Here is a 13,603-nt window from a genome sequence, read left to right on the forward strand (position 1 = left end):
GTGACTTGCCTGAGGGTGCACAGTATTATGGGACAGAGGCGGAACTCAAACCCGGGCCACCTGGCTCCAGTGGCCACACCCGAATCACGTGCTGTGTTAACCGGTCTTGCAAGCGTTAGCCTGACTTTATGATTTGCACACCTGCTCCATGGGTATGACCTCATCCAACTCCTGCGAGGTCCCTCCCATTTCCACCTCACCCTAACCGAAGACCCCTTCACAGATGAGCACCTGACACCCAGAGAGCTGACGCTTCTCACAAGGGGCACCAGGACCCTGAGAACCATTCTCTTGATTCCACTTCTGCAGCCTGGGTGACCTTCACCAATGGCCCCGCACTCCCGTCTGTTCATGTGTAAAATGAATGAATCGTCATAATTTACTACATGCTCTGAGCTCCTAACACAAACTAAGTCGCTACTCCTCGAAAAACTCTATGAGGGGATCCTCTGATTTTCAGGATAAGAAACAGACACGGAGAAGAAAAGACACTTACCAGGGTCTCCCAAAATAGTAAGTAGTGGAACAGAGATCTGCGCCTATGCTGTCTGGATCCAGACCCAGCGCCCTGAAACAGCAGCTTGTCTGGTTCCAGAAGGAACGGAGGCCGTGGTGAGACTGAGTTAGAAGAGGGCCAGCACCTCATGGGGAGGCCCTTCGGGCACCACGAGTCCAGCCCGCTCCCGAGGTGGGCAGTCTGCAGTCCCCCTGAGAAGGGGGTTTGAGGGGAGGCTTGTTCCAGCGGGGGAATCTCAAAGGGCTTCGAACCGCAGGCTGAGAAGCCGGGACCTTGCCCAGGGGTGACGGGGAGCTGCAAGGGAAGGCTGTGAGCAGGGGAGGAGCGGGGTGAGCTCCAAGTGCAGAGAGACCCTCTGGGGCCACGTGGTGACCGACAGGAGGCTGTGCCCTCGGATGGGAGGGGCGAGGGCCCAGAGAGAGAGGAGGACGTCTGAGCTGGAGCCAGGCCAAGGGGACAGAGAGGAGGGGACGGGACAGAGAGAGGCAGGGGCCGAAGGGACAAGGCTGGGGACCGATGGGCTGTAGGGAATAAGGGGAGAGATGGGGCAAGGTCAGTGCCAAGGGCATCTGGCCGAATAACTGGGTGGTCTGTGACGCTGCCCCTGAGATGGAGAACGTGGAAGAACAGGGAAGGAGGGTTTGGGGAAATAGAGCAATGAGTTGGGACTCGGTAAGTGAAAGGGGCCTAGGGACATTTGTGCAGGGGGCGCCCAGGAGCAGGTGGCTGCCCAAGCCGGAGTTCAGGGTCAGATGGAGGAGATCTGCGTGATTGGTGGATGAACCACGGGAGCTGATGAAAAACTCCCAGGGAATGTTATCAGGAGGAGGAGCGGGGCAAAAGTGGGACTCAGGCCGCGGTGGGCGGGACCCAGGCCGCGGTGGAGGTGAAGGACGTCCGCGGACACGTCCAGGAGGACATCGATCGCGCGGGCCTGAGCCAGCCACAGTGGGCGGGGGCGGGACGCTGACGTCACAGGGTGGGGGCGGGGCTGAGGGAAGCCGCTGGCTGCGCGCCCTCCAGGGAGCAGTGCGAGGACTGGGTGCGCGCCTGGGTTCCGCGCGGCGGGAGCGCCCTCAGTGTCCCCGTCTGTATCAGGGGTACTTCATCAGTACCTGCCTAGGCTGGTTAGGAGGAGGAGCACGTGCGATCGTGACGCAAAGCGCTTAGCACAGACCTGGCACCGAGGAAGTCCCAGGGGCTCGGCTCCTTCCCCTCGTCACCACCGCGCCCCAACAGAGGGAGGCAGCTGCAGGGGTGGCGGCGAACGGGCCCACCGGGCGTTCCGGAGTCGGAACACTGATTCCTCTCCCGCGTGGCCTCTCGCTTCTGCAGGAGCCTTGCTTGTGCTGCCTCCTGTCTGGGCCTCAGTTTCCTCCGTATTCGGCAGGAAGCCGTGAGGTTATTAATATAAACACCTCACAGGGCTGCCCGGAGCCTGAGTGAGATCCTACGAAGAGGGCACTTGGCACGGGGGAGTGGCCTGCAGCCGCATTCCATAAACAGGGCTGCTCAGCTGAAGCGGTGGCCCAGGGTGAGGCCCACAGACTTTGAGCATCAATTTGTGGGGAGGGAGGCAAAGGGACATAGGAGTTCTAGAATAGCTTCCAACCTGGGGATCTATTATGTCTGCCGGTCTGGGCTTGTAGAATGTCTGGAGACCCAACGTTCTAGAATTCATGAGGTTTCTGGGGACTCCAGAGTGCCCAATGTTCTAAGGTTCTAGAGTGTTTGGAGCTCTGCGGTTCTAGGCTATTCTAAAATCTTACATTCCAGAGTGTCCTCCACTGCCAGAATGTCTTAGGGCCTGTGCTTTTAGAATCTGAAAGTCTGAGATTCTAGAAATTCCAGGGGCCTATAGTTCTAGAATGGCTGAATCCCATGCGACTCCTTCCCATAAAGATGATGACTTTCCACACACACGTGGGGAGAGACCACGCTTACAACATGTCCCATCCTTCACTGGGTGACCTGAGTGAGGTCAGTCCCTCCTGTCTCGGGACCTCCTCATTAATTAAGCCAAAATAGACTCTAGACAATTGCTTGGGGCCCTCTGGGGTTCTGAGACATTGGAAGCCAGCCTCAAATACCCAAAGCCTTGGGTCATCTCAGTGACGATCTCCAGCCTCTGGAATGCAGAATCCAGATTTCAAGCTCTAGAATCCAGAAATAAGACTACAGGACCAGAATAGAGACCCTAGGTTCCCAGACTCTAAATTCAGACTCTAGAGTCACGATTCTAGCAATCTCAGAATCGTGAAAGCCAGGTCCCTGTCTCTCAATTCAGCCTTTTAAAAATTTATTTACTTATTTATTTATTTAGATTTTTTGTAGAGATGAGGTATTGCTATGTTGCCTAGGCTGGTCTCAAACCCTTCAGTTCCAGCAATCCTCCTACCTCGGCCTCCCAAAGGCATGAGTCACTGGGCCCAGCCACAGTCCAGCTTTTAAATGCAAAACACAGATTTGAAACTCCAGACTTCATGTTCCAAAGTCTACCCCTGAAAGCTCAGAGCCTAGATCCACCCTGTAGAATCCAGACCCCAAGCCTGGCATGGTGGCTCACGCCTGTAATCCCAGCATTTTGGGAGGCCAAGGAGGGTGTATCACTTGAGATGAGGAGTTCAACACCAGCCTGGCCAACATGGTGAAACCCTGTCTCTACTAAAAATATAAAAATTAGCTGGGCATGGTGGCAGGAGCCTGTAATCCCAGCTACTCAGGAGGCTGAGGCAGGAGAATCAATTGAGCCCAGGAAGTGGAGGTTGCAGTGATCTGAGATCGTGCTATTGCACTCCAGCCTGGGTGACAAGAGCGAAACTTCATCTCAAAAAAAGAAAAAAAAAAAAAGAATCCAGACCCCACAATCCAAATTCCGAAGTCTACCATTTGTAGTCTAGGCCCCAGGCTTCTCATAGCAGGTGCAAAGGTTTCCAGCCTCGAGTGCCAGATTCCAGACACCAGATTCCAGGCTCCTATTCTGGTCTCTAGATTCTAATGCCCCAAGATCCAGAATCCAGGTTCAAGATCTGTCACTCAAAGGCCCGACTCCAGGATCCAGATTCCAGACCCCAGGCCCAAGAATTCAGACTTTGAAATCCATATTCCAGACTGCAGGTCATTAATCTCCAACTCAAGATCCTCAAATCTGGAACCCAAGACCCAGATCCAGAACCAGATCTGGATCCAGAACCCAGGATCCAGAACTCTGCCCCAAGCCCAAGAACAGTGACTTTAGGATCCAGTTTCCACACTCCAGACCCCAAATTCCAGACTCTGTCTTTTGATCTCCTCCTAATTTCTGTTTTTGTCCTCTTGTCCCCTCCCCCTTGAGGAACTGCTCCTGATGGAGAATTCCTCCTTGTGGACTCAGACAACAGCTTCAACCTAATAAATGCTCATTAGGCCAAGTCTCCCACCCCACCAGCCACCAAGGCGTCTCTGCCTGTAAACCTGACTCTCAGCCACCTCCCACCCCACCCTACACCACCACACCCCCAGACCCAGCTGGGACTGGGAGCTTATAAATTCAGGCATCCTGGTGCCTGCTCCCTTCTGGCACCCAAGCTGCCCTAGATGCTGCTGGAGGATCTGGAGGAGGTGAGAGCTTTGAGACAAGACTGGAGGGAGGGGCAAAGGGGAGATTCACTGCGCCCTGGTTTCAAGGGGAAACGTCAACCACGCTTGGAGAACTGAGTGTCAAGGGCATGGGTAGATCCATGTGTCCTTTACCAATGCCCCAAATTGAACCTGAACCAAGAAAATGTCCTGGAATGGCCAGAAGGAGCTGCAGTGGTGGGGAGGGAGGGGGATGGAGTGGATCAGGAGGACGTCCCTGAAGCACTTGTACCAGAGCCAAGAACGTGGTCAGGAGTGATCACGGGTTCAAGTCAGTTCAGCACAACCTCCCAGAGGCCTCCTGTGTACCAGGCCCCAGGCGGGGCAGTGCTGAGGACACAGAAAGAACCTGCCCTGAGCCCCATCTTCAAGGCCCCCAGATGGAGAAAAGAACAGGCCAGACCTCAGCAAGTATGGGGCATCTGCACTGTAATGGAGACAGAATGGGTGCTGTGGGATTCAGGGGAGACACCTGTTAGGTGTTGGGGCCTCCCAGAAAAGGTGGGGGCAGAGTCTCAGAGGACAAAGACGAATTTGGAAGATATGGGGAAGAAGGATTTTTATTCACTCCCAAAGCTTCCTGAGGCCTCCCGTGGGCCGGGCCCTGCAGTACTGGAGACCCAGAGTGGAGTCAGACCAGCTCCTCGGGAAGCTGCCAGTCTAGCAGGGGAGGCAGACACCACTGAGGGTCAGGAGAGGTCAGAGAAGGCCTCAAGGAGGAAGCGGGGCTGGAAGGGAATGGCGTTGGATATGTGGTGGGAGGAACAGCCTGAGCATGAAATGGCAGGAGGGAAAATGGCAGCACTGGCTGCGTCTAGGACAAGGTCACAGGAGACCCAGGGAGAGGGGCTGGAAGGGAAGAAGCCACTTTTGTCCTTGAAAGTGAGGCTGGGGCAACTCATGCCTGTAATCCCAGCACTTTGGGAGGCCAATGTGGGTGTATCACTTGAGGCCAGGAGTTCAAGACCAGCCTAGTCAACATGGTGAAACTCCATCTCTACTAAAATTACAAAAATTAGCTGGGCGTGGTGGCACACACCTGTAATCCCAACTACTTGGGAGGCTGAGGCAGGAGAATCACTTGAACCCAGGAGGCAGAGGTTGCAGTGAGCGGAGATCACACACCACTCCACTTCAACCTAGGCTACAGAGCCAGATTCCATCTCAAAAAAAAAAAAAGAAAAGAAAGAAAGAAAAAAAAAAGAAAGTGAGGCTGAAGAGCTGGACTTTATCCTGGTGGTGCTGAGGACCCATGGAGGGTGGTGAGCAGGCGAGGGGCACAGTCAGCTCCAGATATAGAAAGACCCTTTGGGGTCATAGGTGGAGGGCAGGCTGGTGGAGGGGACTGGACTGGAGGGGGACCCAAAAGGTCAGATAAGAGGTTGAGATAGGCCAGGCATGGTGGCTCATGCCTATAATCCCAGCACTTTGGGAGGCTGAGGCAGGTGGATCACAAGGTCAGGAGATTGAGACCATCCTGGCTAACATGGTGAAACCCTGTCTGTACTAAAAAAAAAAAAAAATACAAAAAATTAGCCGGGCGTGGTGGCGGGCACCTGTAGTCCCAGCTACTCGGGAGGCTGAGGTGGGAGAATGGCGTGAACCCAGGAGGCGGAGCTTGCAGTGAGCCGACATCGTGCCACTGCACTCCAGCCTGGGCGACAGAGTGAGACTCCCTCTCAAAAAAAAAAAAAAAAAAAAAAAAAAAAAAAACGAGGTTGGGAAAGTGGTCCTTGGTAATGGGGAGAGATCCAGGGGCTGGTAGCATGGTGCTGGAGGCTGACAGGTGGAGGAGGGGGGCGGGGTCTGTCCCAGTGCCTAGAGGAAAAGTAAACCTTCCAGAGATGGGGGACCCAGGTGGAAGCGCAGAGTGGGGTTGGGGGAAGGGGATGCCGGTGGTCAGAAGAAATTTATTAACAGTGGGTGGGATAAGTCTGCCTCTGGAGGGATCCTGGTGGAGGCAGAAGGGTCCTGCCTCACCTGGATTCTCTCACTCCCTCCCCAGACTGCAGCCGAACCCTGGTCCCTCCTCCACGATGTGGCTTCTCCTCACTCTCTCCTTCCTGTTGGCATCCACAGGTGAGGTGGCCCCAGGAGGGAGCCAGGTCTGTGGGAGCAGGTGCCCCCTTCCCAAGCATGCCTGGGCCCAGTGATCTGCCAGCCCCTACCTCACCCAGAGACCACTAAAGATCCTTCCATCACCCTCCACCTCCATCTGCGCCAATGTCCCTAAGCCCTTACCATCAGGGCCTGGTGCTGCTGCTCTGGAGTCGCTATGCTGCCTGGGGCCGCTGCTCTGGAGTCGCTATGCTGCCTGGGGCCTCTCGCTTTCCATGACAAGAAACACGGTCCTGGGGTTACGCAAACCTGAGCTGAGTCCTGGGGCAACCGCTTCCTTGCTGTGTGTCCTTGAGGGAACTGCTTCACCTCTCTGGGCTTCGAATGCCTTCTCTATAAGACAGTACCTGCTTGAGACAATAACAGTGAGGTCTCAATAGCATAACAGAGGTAATATACATAGCAAGCATTAGACAAGTGCTGAAAGGCCAAGAGCACAGACAGACTCCAGCTTGAGTCCCACGCCTGCCATTCCCTGTCTCTTACATGGTCTTTGAGGGGATTAAATATGGTTGTGTGTGAGGCAGAAGCATAAGCCTGATGCAGGTAGTGCCCATTCAGGTGTGCAAGCCATGCACGGTGCTTAGAGCTTACATACAATGTCTATGTGTGCTGGGCACCACCGACCTCATTTGACAAGGGAAGGGGCTGTGGCTCAGAGGGACAGCCACAACATCAAGGTCACCCTGGGTGGCAGGCAAACTCCAGACTGAACTCAGCTGCCACACACCAAGAAATTAATTGTAACCTGATGCCTCTCTTCTGGAGAAATTGGTGGGGGTAGACTTTCATTAACGTTCTGCCACAAATGACCCTCACTCCTGGGGGCCCCTCAGACCCCCACGCCTCCAGCCTCCCCTCCGGCTCTCTCTGTGCACTCACCTACCTGCCTCCCGCCTGCTGGCTGCGCCCAGCTGGGGCCTCCACCTTCCTCTGGCTTGGACTGGCCAGGTGCAGCCTCGGTGCCCAGCTGTTCAGCCTGTACCCTCCGCCCTTCGGAGGACGACCTCACCCTTCGTTTGTTAAGCCCCTTGTCCACCACATCCGCATTCCCCTGGTCTCACAGGGACCTTTGGCCCAGTTCCTGTGATGGGCAGAGTGTGGGCATTTGGTCTGGCTGTGCAAATCCTGCCCCTGTGTGTGTGGGGGTGTGCATGGCTTCAACCTTGAGGGGATGCATCCACATTGCCCAGTGGAGAGGGTCCTGGTCCTGTGACCTTGAATGTCTCTAATCATGTTCTTAAGCATAATGCCATTCTCTCTGTGTGTGTGTGTGTGTGTGTGTGTGTGTGTACATGCGCGTGTGCAGTGGGTATACAAGGCTCTGTATGTTCACATCCTCTCCACATGCATGAACCAGATCCCCATATGTGAAACCCAATCAGTGACTCCGCAGATCTGGCTTGGGGGCTGATCTAGAGATGGATAAACACGTCCTGTCCTGGCTGCCTCTGGCTGCAGCTGCATGTCTTTGACCTTGAAGGCCCAGCACCGTGTCTGGGTGCTGCCCCAGACAGCAAGTCCACATCCTAGTGTTGGCCTTCTGGATTAGTGTCTGCAGCTCTAACTCTACAGAATGTCTTGTGGGTGAATCACGGTTTTAACCTTAACCTTTTTTTTTTTTTTTTTTGTGGGGGGGGGATGGAGTCTCGCTCTGTCGCCCAAGCTGGAGTTTAGTGGTGCAATCTCGGCTCACTGCAACCTCCGCCTCCCAGGTTCAAGAGACGGGATCTCAATATGTTGGCCAGGCTGGTCTCAAACTCCTGACCTCAGGTGATCCTCCCACCTCGGCCTTGACCTCCCAAAGTGCTGGGATTGCAGGCGTAACCCACCGCACCTGGCCAACCTTGACTATTTATTATATGTAGGTCTGTGCAGATGTCTGACTTACTTTCGCTATCTTCAGGATGGACCTGAACTTTTACATGTATGTCCCTATGACTAAATCCAGGTGTCATTTGTAAAAAACAACTAACATTTATTAAGTAGCTACAAGGGCTGTGTATCACTCACCATACATACACACATGCACACACACACATACACATTCCTACCTCATCCTTACAACGATCCTCGTTTTACAGATGAGGAAACAGAGGCACAGAGAGGTCAAATAACTTACTCAAAGTTTCACAGCTAGTACATTCAAACCCAGGCTTAAGGACCCTTCTTTGTCCAGACCCTGTATGCAAGTGTCTGTGACACTGGATGCCAAGACTCACACTAGAGATGTTGAATTTAGGTCTAAACAATATCCAATTCTGTGTGTGTGTGTGTATTCATGTCTTAACCATCCATATTCATATATACATATAAACATCTGTGCTGTGATTCTTTTTTTTTTTTTTTTTTTTTTGAGATGGAGTTTCACTCTTGTCACCCAAGCTGGAGTGCAATGGAGCAACCTCGGCTCACTGCAACCTCTGCCTCCCAGGTTCAAGCGATTTTCCTGCCTCAGCCTCCAGAGTAGCTGGGATTACAGGTGCCCACCACCATGCCCAGCTAATTTTTTGCATTTTTGTTAGAGACAGGATTTCACCATATTGGCCAGGCTGGTCTCGAACTCTTGACCTCAGGTGATCCACCCACCTTGGCCTCCTAAAGTGCTGGGATTACAGGCATGAGCCACCGTGCCCGGATTGTGCTGTGATTCTTGAAGCTGCAATCCATGTGCATGCAAGTGAATTTCAGCTTCCAGTCCTGTCCATAGCAGCACCTAAGTTTGGAAGCTGGATGTGCATGTATGCATGTCCATGACATTGTATGGCCACATCTGGGACTCATACTGCACACTGAATTTGGCTGACATGTCCAGACTCTGGGGCCAAGGCTGTGTCACACATACTGAGTGGCCACATCCGTTTGATGTCTGTGACAATTTGGTGACCGTGAATGACCGGTTTGAAGTGACCACCTGTCTGAACCTGCATCCAGTGCCCCTGTCTCCACCCCCAACCACAGAGGACTTCTTGCCCTCTGGTCTGTTCCCCTTCCTCTCTCTCCCAGAGTCTTACAGCAAATGGGGTGGGGGCTAGAGTTCTGGAGAAAACAGGCAGCGGTTGTAAATAAACAACAAGGCAGACAGAGCGTGGTGGCTCACACCTGTAATCCCAGCACTTTGGGAGGCTGAGGCGGGCAGAGCATTGGAGGTCAGAAGTTTGAGACCACCCTGGCTAACATGGTGAGACCTCGTCTCTACTAAAAATACAAAAATGAGCCAGGTGTGGTGGCGGGCACTTCAACTACTTGGGAGGCTGAGGCAGGAGGATCACTTGAACCCAGGAGGCGGAAGTTGCAGTGAGCCGAGATCATGCCACTGCACTCCAGCCTGGGCAAAAGAGGGAGATTCCGTCTCAAAAAAACAAAACAAAACAAAACAAACAACAACAACAACAAAACAAAAAACAGGGCAGGGTGTCTTGAAAAGTGAAGGGAAAGGCATAAGCATATAGTAGATAGGACAGGGTGCAAGGAAGGTGTAGGAGGCAATGCAAACGTCCCGGTCCTCAGGCATCCTCTACCCCTTCTCCTAGCAGCCCAGGATGGTGACAAGTTGCTGGAAGGTGACGAGTGTGCACCCCACTCCCAGCCATGGCAAGTGGCCCTCTACGAGCGTGGACGCTTTAACTGTGGCGCTTCCCTCATCTCCCCACACTGGGTGCTGTCTGCGGCCCACTGCCAAAGCCGGTATGAAGGCAGGGTTCAGGGTCCTGAGGGAGCCTGGTGGGGGGAAGAGCTTCTAGGTTTGGGGGAAGACGGAGGCAGACGCCAGAACTCCTGGGTTCTGAAAGACAAGGAAGCTGGATGTCAAGCCCCTCAGTGAGCGGGGAGTGTGTGTTTCAAAGCCTTCCATCTCTGCAGGAGGAAGGAGACTAGTTCCAGCTTTTGAGCCTCAGTTCTAGGGATGTGAGCATCCTGGATTCGGGCACAGACCAGGAGGGGGCTGGGAGTAGTTGGAGGGGATCGAGTTCTAGGAGCGTGCCTGACTTCAGACTCGTTTGTCCATGACGAGCAGGGGCTGGAACCATTGGCTTCGGGGTCTTGGGAAAAGGTAAAGGGATGTTGAGATTTCTAAAGGGTCGGGGAACCTCAGGCTGCCCACTCTTTGATCCTTCTGTCCTCCACTTGCGGGTAACCACTGGCCCGCACTCCACTGGCGGGAAAACCACTCACCCGCACAGCTTCATGAGAGTGCGCCTGGGAGAGCACAACCTGCGCAAGCGCGATGGCCCAGAGCAACTACGGACCGCGTCTCGGGTCATCCCACACCCGCGCTACGAAGCGCGCAGCCACCGCCACGACATCATGTTGCTGCGTCTAGTCCAGCCCGCACGCCTGACCCCCCAGGTGCGCCCCGCGGTGCTACCCACGCGTTGCCCCCACCAGGGGGAGGCCTGTGTGGTGTCTGGCTGGGGCCTGGTGTCCCACAACGAGCCTGGGACCACCGGGAGCCCCCAGTCACAAGGTGCGTGAAAGGATGGAGCTGGATGCGAGGCCTCAAGGAATCCTATGCTCCGGGGCTCTTGGGCGGAGGGGACAAGGGCCAGAATTTATGGATCTGCTCCAAGTCCACTGTCTTCCCCAGTGAGTCTCCCAGATACGTTGCATTGTGCCAACATCAGCATTATCTCGGACACATCTTGTGACAAGAGCTACCCAGGGCGCCTGACGAACACCATGGTGTGTGCAGGCGCGGAGGGCAGAGGCGCAGAATCCTGTGAGGTCAGAGCCCAGAGGGGCCATCAGGCAGAAGAAGAGGGATGGGGATAGGTGTGGGAGTCCGGATGGGGTTGGATTTTCTTTGCTTTGGGCCAGAGAAGATGCTAGGGTTAGGCTTGGAGATGGAGTAGGAAGAGAAGTTAGAATAGGGGTGAGGTTGGAGTTGGGGTTATAGGTGGGGATTGCGTTGTTTGAGGTGGATAATGTGATAGTTGGTTTGAGATGGCATGGGTTGGAGTTGAGAATGCGTCACCTGTTTAACGCCAAGATAACAAGGCGCTGATCCAAGTTTCTCTGTAGGAATTTCTGGTTTGATTTTGGGTGGGAAATATGTCAGGGTTGAATTGGGATGAGGTAGATTTTGTTTGGAATGCAGAAGACATGAAGATTGAGATTGGATTTTGAAATGGGCATGGGTTTGGTTTGATTTTGAATGGTGAGGATGTGGGCTGAGTTGGATTTAACTTAGTTCAGTTGCACTGGAGTCGCATGGGGGTGAGATTGGACATAGGTTGGGTGAGTTGTATTGAGCTGTGTTGAATTGGGGTTGGGGTTGGTTGGCTCTGTGTGGGACAAACTGGGCTGTATTGAGTTGAGTTGGGTTGGGGTTCCCTGGGATGGGGATGGATTGGGTTTGGGGTGAGATTGCAAATGGTGATTAGGGTAAGGATGAATCCAGGAGGTTTCACTCAACCTGAGACCTCCTCTTTTCCCCACAGGGTGACTCTGGGGGACCCCTGGTCTGTGGGGGCATCCTGCAGGGCATTGTGTCCTGGGGTGACGTCCCTTGTGACAACACCACCAAGCCTGGTGTCTATACCAAAGTCTGCCACTACTTGGAGTGGATCAGGGAAACCATGAAGAGGAACTGACTATTCTGGCCTATCTCCTGTGCCCCTGACTGAGCGGAAGCCCTCATAGCTGGCCAGCAGCCCCACCTGACATGGAACAGAACAGAGCCATCACCCAAGACCCTGTCCAAGGCCCAGATGTTCGCCAAGGACTTTCCCACCTGAGGACAAAGCTGGCGCTCAAGGTCACCTGTTTAACGCCAAGATAACAAAGCACTGATCCAAGATTCTCTGTAGGAATTTCTGTGACTTTTTTCTGGGGTCAAAGGGAAACCCAGAGACACTGTACACTGTTCCTTTTCACCCACCACCCCGATCCCTAGGTGAGGAGAAGCGGCTTGAAGCAGGGCTCCATTCATTCAACACACATGACCACCCGTGTGATCTTGAACAAGAGGCCCAATCTCACTTGGCCTTGGTTTCCTCATCTGTAAAATGAGACCATCTTATTGCTGATTTCAAAGGGCTGTTGTGAGGATTAAATGAGATGATTCGTCTGAACTGATTAAAATAGTCGGTCACTGAGTAAATACCCTCAATCTCTGGATCCCAGTCAAAGGACCTAACAGACACTAGATTACCAAGAATGGCTTTTTCTTTAAGATTTAGTTCTGGGCCAGGCACGGTGGCTCACACCTGTAATCCCAGCACTTTGGGAGGCCAAGGCGGGCGGCTCACTTGAGGTCAGGAGTTCAAGACCAGCCTGGCCAACATGGTGAAACCCCATCTCTACTAAAAATACAAAAAAAAATTTAGCTGGGCATGGTGGCACACGACTGTAATCCTAGCTATTTGGGAGGGTGATGTGGGAGGATCGCTTGAACTTAGGAGGCAGGAGTTGCAGGGAGCTGAGACTGCGCCACTGCACTCCAGCCTGGTGACAGAGCAAGACTCCATCTCAGAAAAAAAAAAAAAGATTTAGTTCTGGGCTTCCTGGTAGCCATGGCAAAAAGGCAAATACTGTCCTTTTCTTAGCCAGGTCCCTGATATACAGCAGAGGCTGGAACTCTGAGCTGCTTTGATTTTACCAAAAAGCCAAGATAATGTGTTGGAAGCCTATGGGTTTACCATTGAGGCTGCAGGAATCTAGTTCCTAATTATCTTCAGAGACCACAAAATGTGATGTTCAAGGTCGCTGAATGTTGAAGTACATGAACCTGGCTCGTGAGACCTAAATATTGTACTGGTGGAATGGGGGGAGGGTCATTGGAATCTGTGGTCAGCCTGATCTTGACCTGGGAGGGAAGGTTGTCCAGATCTCTGGGACTTTGGAGGACAGGACGTTGAGCACCCATAACTGGGAGCAAGAAGTGGGAGGCTCATTGGGACCCCAACATTGTTTGGGAGGGACATTGAATTTTGTAATGCTGAAGAACTTACCCTGGGAGACCCCTGAAACTTCACACTCCTGGATCTGGAGGCATTAGGAATGTGGTGATGTGTACCCCAAAATTTTATTATGAAAGGAACAGTAGCTTTGGGGACCTAGGTCCTGGGTCTGGGAGTGCAAGAACCAGGGCATTCTGAAGGCCAAGGCTTATATTTCAGGGGGAACTGGCAGCTGAGATGCTAGTGTCTTGGCTCCGAGTGGTGCAGGGAATCAGAGCCCTAACTGCTGGTATTTGAGGGCACCAGGTCTTGGGGTGCAGGGCCTTAATTGAGACTTAGGTATATGGGACTTTGTACCGGGGGTCACTTATTCTCCCGCCCTCCTGTTTCTGCTTCCCCTCAGTTCCCCCCTTGCCTCACTGGCTGTTTCCCAGAGCAAAGCCCCAGAGCC

General features: G+C 53.4%; 1 protein-coding gene across 5 annotated transcripts; it reads left to right on the plus strand.

The window, feature by feature from the left end:
* Positions 1-6,140: 6,140 nt before the first annotated feature.
* Positions 6,141-12,993, plus strand: KLK15 (kallikrein related peptidase 15). 5 transcript variants are annotated; one of them, XM_055237931.2, is made up of 5 exons: positions 6,141-6,214; positions 9,787-9,940; positions 10,435-10,718; positions 10,839-10,975; positions 11,692-12,993. In XM_055237931.2, the coding sequence occupies exons 1-5, from the start codon at positions 6,172-6,174 to the stop codon at positions 11,842-11,844; spliced, it is 771 nt and encodes a 256-aa protein (XP_055093906.1). In that variant the 5' UTR covers positions 6,141-6,171; the 3' UTR covers positions 11,845-12,993. The 5 variants fall into 5 exon arrangements, with proteins under 5 accessions (XP_055093906.1, XP_055093907.1, XP_055093908.1 ...); XM_055237932.2 differs by having other exon boundaries at positions 9,790-9,940; XM_055237933.2 differs by lacking the exon at positions 10,839-10,975 and having other exon boundaries at positions 9,790-9,940.
* Positions 12,994-13,603: the final 610 nt, after the last annotated feature.

The sequence above is a fragment of the Symphalangus syndactylus genome, chromosome 13 (genome assembly GCF_028878055.3).
Source record: "Symphalangus syndactylus isolate Jambi chromosome 13, NHGRI_mSymSyn1-v2.1_pri, whole genome shotgun sequence".
NCBI lineage: Eukaryota > Metazoa > Chordata > Mammalia > Primates > Hylobatidae > Symphalangus > Symphalangus syndactylus.

Bases quoted from the DNA above. Each gene is read 5' to 3' on its own strand.
- KLK15 (XM_055237931.2), top strand. From the start codon at position 6,172: ATGTGGCTTCTCCTCACTCTCTCCTTCCTGTTGGCATCCACAG. The intron at 9,941-10,434 runs GTATGAAGGCAG...TCACCCGCACAG, and splicing joins GCGGCCCACTGCCAAAGCCG to CTTCATGAGAGTGCGCCTGG. The intron at 10,976-11,691 runs GTCAGAGCCCAG...TTTTCCCCACAG, and splicing joins GAGGCGCAGAATCCTGTGAG to GGTGACTCTGGGGGACCCCT.